This window comes from Theobroma cacao, chromosome 1, assembly GCF_053813885.1.
Source record: "Theobroma cacao isolate CCN51 chromosome 1, ASM5381388v1, whole genome shotgun sequence".
Taxonomy (NCBI): Eukaryota; Viridiplantae; Streptophyta; class Magnoliopsida; order Malvales; family Malvaceae; genus Theobroma; species Theobroma cacao.
In genome coordinates this window covers 36,335,297-36,342,948 of record NC_142639.1, presented here as the reverse complement: position 1 = coordinate 36,342,948, position 7,652 = coordinate 36,335,297, and the positions used below count along the sequence as shown (strand labels likewise).

Here is a 7,652-nt window from a genome sequence, read left to right as displayed (position 1 = left end):
CAAGTCATGGTTAGGTTGTTACACACCATGTTAAAAAAAAATACTGTTGTTACACGTCATCTAAAAAAATATGTTACACGCCATGATTAAAAAAAATTGTTACACGCTATGTTGAAAAAAATATATTGTTGTTACACGCCATGTTGTAAAAATATTGTTGTTACACGACATATTCAAAAACATTTTGTTCTACTTTAATGCCTAAAATGTTGTTATTACTTACGAATCAAAACTTCAAATCCTCTCAACTTTTTTTTTTTTATTTTTTTGACAATTTGACATAGATTAAAGTGTTTCTAACATGTTTTTATCAATCAAAATACAAATGTTTTTAATATTTTTTTATCTAAAACACCTACTTTGACTAAAAAAAAAAAAAAAAATTAAAAACTTAGATTTATAAATTTCAAAATTTTGAGTTTATTAATATCTAGGTCCCGAATTGATTCAATTAAAAACTATTTAATACATTTTTGATTATTTCTACTATTTTAGCTTTATCTAAAATACCTAAAAATCAAAATTTTCAAACAGCCACTCACCCAAGCACGTCAAAATCATTGCTTGGTGTCTTGAAAGCGTAAGAAAGAGAAATATGAAAACGCGGGAGAAAAAAATCAGAAGTATAACAGACGAATGCCGAACAGAGAAATTGATAAAATTTGAGAGACTGAGATAGTGAGAGAGAAATCTGAATGACAAATGGGGAGAAATAGAGAGAAATTGTGATGAATGGTTTACTTTATTTGAAATAGTTTAAAGGGTATTTTCGTCAAGTCATGACTAAATATTGTTAAAAATAATTAAACTTATTTTAATGGTTACTTTTAAAATATCTTTATCAAGAAAGATCATTTCTCATAATTTTCTCTAAATTTTACCTCTTCTTAAAAAAAAAACTTTAAAAATTGGGCATGTTAGGAATAAACAAAAAGTTGGAAGGTTAAAAGGATGGTTTGGGCCCTCGCCACAGCCCATTCACCGCCATTTAGAAATTAGATACAAAAATAGGATATAATTGATTAAGCCCTCTGCCAAGCTAAATTTGCAACCGAATGCATAGGGTTGCACCGCCTGCGCGGTTGGGGACCCAACAGTGCTACCTAATGGGGCCTTTAAAAGTGATGCGCCTTGCTCTACCAAGGAAGCAATGCGTTATAGAAAAGAAATAAAAAAGATACAAAATCTGCAATGGACTGAACAGACTAAAACTCCTGTCTGCAGCGTGGACATAATGTAAGAAAATGTAAAACTTAGAAATAAAAGACAGAAAAAATCTGGCTTTGAGTCGTTTAAACACACCTGTTTTGAAGACTTGTATGCTTTTAGGATACAGCCAAACTTCAAAAATTCTCTAATCAGAAGTAGTGAAAATGGTTATGGAGAAAGTCTCTTTTATAATGATAAATAGACAAGACTTTTGATTTAAACAAACATTTTTTTCTCAAACAGTAGATTTCATTTATTAATAGAGTTGCTTATCACCTCCTTTAGGTCGATTGATCTCTGACAATAGTTTCCAATGCACCCATGTCTTGAACTTGGATTGTTCACCCACGATAATGTCACACTCAAATCTGAGTCAATTACCGAGTTCTTAGAACCTCTCAAAAATGGAAGTGCTAAATAGATTTAGGGCTGTCATAATCGTTAGGGTCTCTGCACTATTGGGTTCCTACACATAAAGTGGACCAAAGAAAATGCTGATCACATTGCCCTTTTTATCCTCTAAGGCTTCTCCAAGACAAACCGGACCTGATTTTTCTTTTACTGACCCATTGACATTAAATTTTAAATCATCATTTTTAGGGGCTGCCAAACAATTCCTCTCCTGAGATCAAAGGTGTTAGGTTATTTTTTTAAAAAAAATATTTCTATAATGTATTTTATGTTATATTTTTATATGAGATTAGAACCTGTAAATTTTTATAGGAATAAACAAAATGCTGGAAGGCTAAAAGGAAGATTAGGCCCTCACCAGAGCCCATTCACGCAATCGCTATATGCCAATGGGCACAAAAATAGTAAGTCGGAGACTCTAGGTGATTAAAATGAGCACATAAATTTTTTATGTGCAAATAACAATAGAAGAGGCCTCAGCACCGGTCAGTCTTAGTCACGTAATCCCAAAGTTTATTAATTATTGTTCAAATTACTACATAAAGTAACATAGTGCATGTGTTTCTTTTAATGCATTTTTCTTATTTCAAACGAGAAGAGACTTATAAGTCTTCATTTATGTGTTTTCATAGTGCAGGCAATGGTAAAAGCATTTATGGAATATTGTTATTGCCATCTAATATAATGCTTCGAAGCTCTTAGACAAGTCCTCGGCGAATAATGTTCTCGGCAATTGCACCATTCATACCATTTGGAAAAAATCCACCGGTCATGCTTGCGTTGCCAGTTCCAAAAAATATCCTGAAGACCTCCAGTATTGTTCGTGGAAGTAACAGGGAATTAACATTCGCCGCAATGATGTTACTGGTAGTTCGGTTCTCTGCTCCAAGTGCTAATGGTACTACCAGACCTTCATCTTTCTGGCCGCACATGCCAAGTCGGTTGGTCAGTTGTGCGATACGCTCGGTGAGATTTGCCACGGTGAATCGATAAGGCGGCACTGTCGCGTTGACCCTCAGGTAGAGTTGTGTTCGTAGAACTCCATATCTTGCAGACTCTATGGCCAAGAGTGAAGCACCCAGCTGCACCAAATGCCCCCACCAAAAAGAAACAATGAAATTAAGAAGATGAGGGCAGAAAATAAAATCTTTTTTACCCAGAAATGAACTCTACGTACGTACCTTAAGTATTAAGACTTTTTGACCATATAACATTTAATATGGGTTAAAGGAAGTAATTGATTGAATGTACGTACCAAAATAATAGACTCGAAAGAGAGAGCACTTACGACTCGAAGATCGATGTTGGCAAGGTCAGGCAAAATTCCAAGGTAATATTGTTGTATCGCAGTGGGGATAAAGGTCGATGCCACCAGAAAGCTGGTTGTGTTGACGTAAGGATCAAATGGAGGAGACAAAGTGGTATTCAGTGCTGAGTTCATGAAATTGGAAAAAGCCTGTCTGCTGAGATTCAGTTGAGGCCCTTGAATTGGAGTAACTAGTCTGTTTCCTAAGATAGCCCTGCAAAATCATTTTTAATTTCTTAGAACATTTAGTGCATTGCCTAATGTCCCATTAATTCCAATTTATTGGATTATAAAAAATTATGAAAGGTGGGAGCTGCTAGGAACCTGATATTTCCGATTCCCTGATAACCCAATTCCTCAATAATCCTACGGGTTACATTATCGAGATTGGCAATCCTGGCACCGATTGGAGCAGGACCTGGGATCAAATTTGGTGCTAAATCATTGAGTCCCCTACCAATGGAAGCTCGCAGGAAAAGTTCTGTTCGCAAGACCTCCATGTTCAGAGCGACTTGCATCAGCTGGGCACTGGTACCCGGAACTTGTCTGCACTGTGGAGGAAGACTTTGCCCCTTAACCCTGGTGGATTGAAATGCAAGAAACAGAAGAAGAAAGGCGAACAAGCAGGATCGACTAGCCATTTTGTTTTGACTCACTTAATCAAACCTGCGAATACCAGATTCCGGATGGGTTGATGAGGGAACGGTTGGCCTGCTTTTATAGAGACTTGTTAGATATGAGCGGGAAAGGGGGATGAGAGAAAATCTGGTATTGGTTCATGCGACGTGGATCACATTTACTTTGGGGCTATAAAGGCTTTGCTTACGTTTTCAAATGGTACAGATATTAAGCTCCCTAGTCTAAGCCCATGTTTTGTTAACTAGTAATTATTAATGCAAATTAATATAACTAACGAAATTTGGTTCTAGTTAGATAGTCCAAATATAGCTGATTCGTAGAAATCATGATCATATCAGGAAGTGAATAAGAGCAAACAAATTTTTTAATTTTTTTTGTAGAATTTAAGTTTGAGTTTCATTCACAAACAGGGGAAAGGCCCCATAATATACACCATGGATTTGGGGCCATTATGCCTTACAAAGTGTGCATATTGATCGCAAACTCGTAGCACTCTCTGTAAATTCTAAATTTTCACTTGCTCCGCATCAAATGTATCCTCATATAACAGAAAAGAAAGAAAGGGTCCTGCTGCAAGAAACAGATCCTCCCTGTGCAAAAAACAACCAACAGCCTCTCTTACTTCAGGCTTTTACATGCCACCCAATCGATTTTCCATCCACTTCAGTCTCCCTTTTAAATGCCTTCCAAAAAAAATAAGTCTATCCTTTATAAATGATTTATTATCGTAATTGTGGGTCTTTCATTGTTTCTTTCTATTAAGTTTCAAAGGACTGAGCAAAAAATAAAATAAATTAATCGAAGAAGGAACATCTTCTGGCATAAAACTAGAATATAAGCATCTCGACTGGCCAAAAAAAAGTAAGAAATTAAATAAACATTTCCATTTCCACATTGACTTGTATAGCAGATACTTCCTCAACGCATTTTTTGTAATTTTTTTAAAAAATAATTGACTTAATTGGAGTTAAGAAGTACTACTTGAGTGAAGCTACTCTAAAAGTGTTATGAAGAGAAACTAAAGTGTTTAGAAAATTGTTTGACAATATTTAATTTATTTTTAATAAGTAAAAAATAGAAAATTAACTTCATTAAACCAAATCATAAGTTTTAAAATGAAAGAAATATATAAAATTAAATAATTTTTGTAATAAAAACAGAAAATGAAATCAATAGAAAATTTTGAATCAAATAAAAAATTAATGTGAAAAAATATAATTATTATTATTATAATTTTATGAACAATTGAAGAATAAAGTAAGAATATAAAAGAATCTCATTAAACATTTGTTATTATGTGTTAGCACTATTTGAAGAAACCTAAATTTATAGTTTCATCTAAAAATCCAAACGGTATAAATTAAGTTTTAAAGACCAAAATTTCTACTTTTATAGTAGAAAAATTATTCTATACGTTGGGGCAAATACAAGCTAAGTTGTTGTTTGCTAGCTTTAGCTAATTATTTCTTCTAGCTTTTTTTTTTTTGCTTTTCGCTTTTGTGAAACTATACTAACTGTTTTAATATTTTTAATCAGATTTCATTTTTCTCTTTCAAAATGAAAAATGAAAAATGAAAAATGAAAATGGAAATTGGTTTCGCTACTTAAGCTTGGTACCAACAGATTGAAATTTAATTAACTTAATTTGGATATCTAATAACACAGTGACCTAATTAGTCTTATCTTCGTTAACATTGGAGTTTCCTAATTACACTGATCATCAAAGCTGTTCCGTAACAATTGTGCCGCTCCAACACCGCCTACGATCTTCCGCCATAGCAAATCCACAACTAGTATGAAGCCATTATCGGAAATTAATTAACAGTAGAAATATCTCTTTATATCGAGTAGTTAATTTTGTTCTTGCCTACACACCAATATTTTATATAAATTTGGTTCAGCGAATATATATAAAACACCCTATTTTTTCAACAGAAAAGTCATACATATGAATCATTGAGACATATGCCAATTACCTTGCATTACTAAAACTGTTATTAACTTAGGTAATTGTAAATGCTGAGTCGCATGAGGAAGGAGGATTAATAAACTAAGTCACTTTCTCTTCTGCAGGTCGTGAAAAATAAGGGGAAAAGCATAGCGTCATTTGTGAACTACTATTTTTCTTTTTTACATTATTTGAACCCTTAATTAACTTATCGTAATGTATCATGTGATTTAACAATTGATATTTGAATTTAATTTTTTGAGTAAAAAAAATATCATCGATGGTTGAATCAATGTATTTTACTATATTTCAAGTTAGTTAATATCATTTTTAATAAAAAAAATTGATATTTAATAATATTTTTCTAATTTACCGTAACTAGTATACATCGATCATTGCATTCCACCAACAAAACTATATAATATGAATCCACTATTTTTAATGAAATTACCAATATTTACCATTGTAAAATTGTCAAACTAAAAGAGAAAAAAAAAAGTTAATGATTTTGGTTAGATCTTAAATTGATTTTTTAAGCTTTTCTAACCTCTGATTGGATATTATTATATTAATAAATATTTTTTTTAATTTTAATTATAAACTATACTTATAATTTTAAAATATTATTATAATAATATTTTTATATAAAAATATTTTTAATATTTTAATAATAAAATAAATTTTAAATGGACTGATCAATAGTCAAACTTGTAAGTGATATCTGACCAGATCCATAAAATTAAAAACATAGCCCAACCTTAAGGTTAGTGCCTTCTAAAATAAAAGCTCAGAATTAAAGAAAACCTAATTATTAACTTTTTTAGTCTAACCTAATTAATATTTAATTTTCATATATAATGATTTATTAGATTTTAGGTTAAAAAAAAGGTAGTTTTATGTAGCTCTACCCATCTTATAATTCTTACTCTTTATGAAAACCTAATTACAATACCCCGGTAAGTATTGATTAGTGGGATTTCCCATTAAAACCATCTTCCCGTGGCCTTATTCTTTTTTATTTTTTGGTTATAAAATAATTAATTAGTGAGGCATGTTTTCTTGGTTTGTGATTTATAAATATTTTATTTATTAATTTAATTGCAAAGAAATAACTTTAGAGTAGTGGCTCTTGGTGGCTTTTAATATACCCATGAATATTAATAAATTTAAAATCCTAACAAATTTTTTTTTGAAAATAAAAATCTGAACAGTATTTAAAATAGACAATTAATGCAAATAAGTATTAACCTTCCCTTTAATTGGATAATCTATGTTTTTGTTTATAATTTGAATAGTATAATCCTCATATATTGATATATATACATATAAATCATACCATGACAACGGATAACTCACTTTATTATTAGATTAATTGTAAATAGTGTTAATCTCTCGATGTCAGCGCTCTTAATGAGTACGTACAGGTTGAGCCCACTAACAGAGTGAAGATTGGAAACTACGGAAAGCCAATTTTTAGGTTTACATTTAAGTAATCTTGCTACTAACTTGCAGCCACTTTTAGGCAGAGTTGTTTTGTTATTTTATTTTTAGGTAATTTTAATTTGAATGTCATCAACTGAAAACATAAAAGATAAACTAAAATCCATTTGTTGCAGGCATGAAATTTTATAGCTCTTTCGTTTTATTTGATTTTAAAAAAGAAAATTTAGACATTGAGGCATCAATACGAACATTGCAAACCTTACAATCTTCATTACATATATGCTAATAAACAATTTTCTATTATACAAAATTGCAAATTGTAATTTAATGTATATACCATTTTTCTATATAATTGCACAACCACAAAAAATTGCAAATGACAAATTGCTTGTGTTTGGAAAATAAGTAAGTATATCAAGGGAGATTGTTTACAATTTAGTCAGTCAGCTAGTAGAACTGATTATTTACTATCATACTTGTTATATCGAGACATATATTGTATATCAAAATTTTATTTTCTAATATTGAGTATCGTATCATAAAATACAGTAAAAAAATTTAAAATTAATTATAAATAATATTTATATGTATAAAATAAAGAAAATAATTTAAAATGTTATATATTTCAACAGAATTGAAGATTATAGAATATAAATTGAAAAGAATATTATTTTTTTAATGAAATTCTCAATATAT

The 7,652-nt window shown here is 30.8% G+C and overlaps 1 protein-coding gene across 1 annotated transcript; it reads right to left on the bottom strand.

Annotated features, from left to right (window-relative positions):
• Window positions 1-2,181: 2,181 nt before the first annotated feature.
• Window positions 2,182-3,601, bottom strand: LOC18613526 (ferritin-like catalase Nec2). The gene is made up of 3 exons (XM_088802462.1): window positions 3,251-3,601; window positions 2,909-3,140; window positions 2,182-2,702 (listed from the first exon to the last, which is right to left on the bottom strand). The coding sequence occupies exons 1-3, from the start codon at window positions 3,565-3,567 to the stop codon at window positions 2,319-2,321; spliced, it is 933 nt and encodes a 310-aa protein (XP_088658588.1). The 5' UTR covers window positions 3,568-3,601; the 3' UTR covers window positions 2,182-2,318.
• Window positions 3,602-7,652: the final 4,051 nt, after the last annotated feature.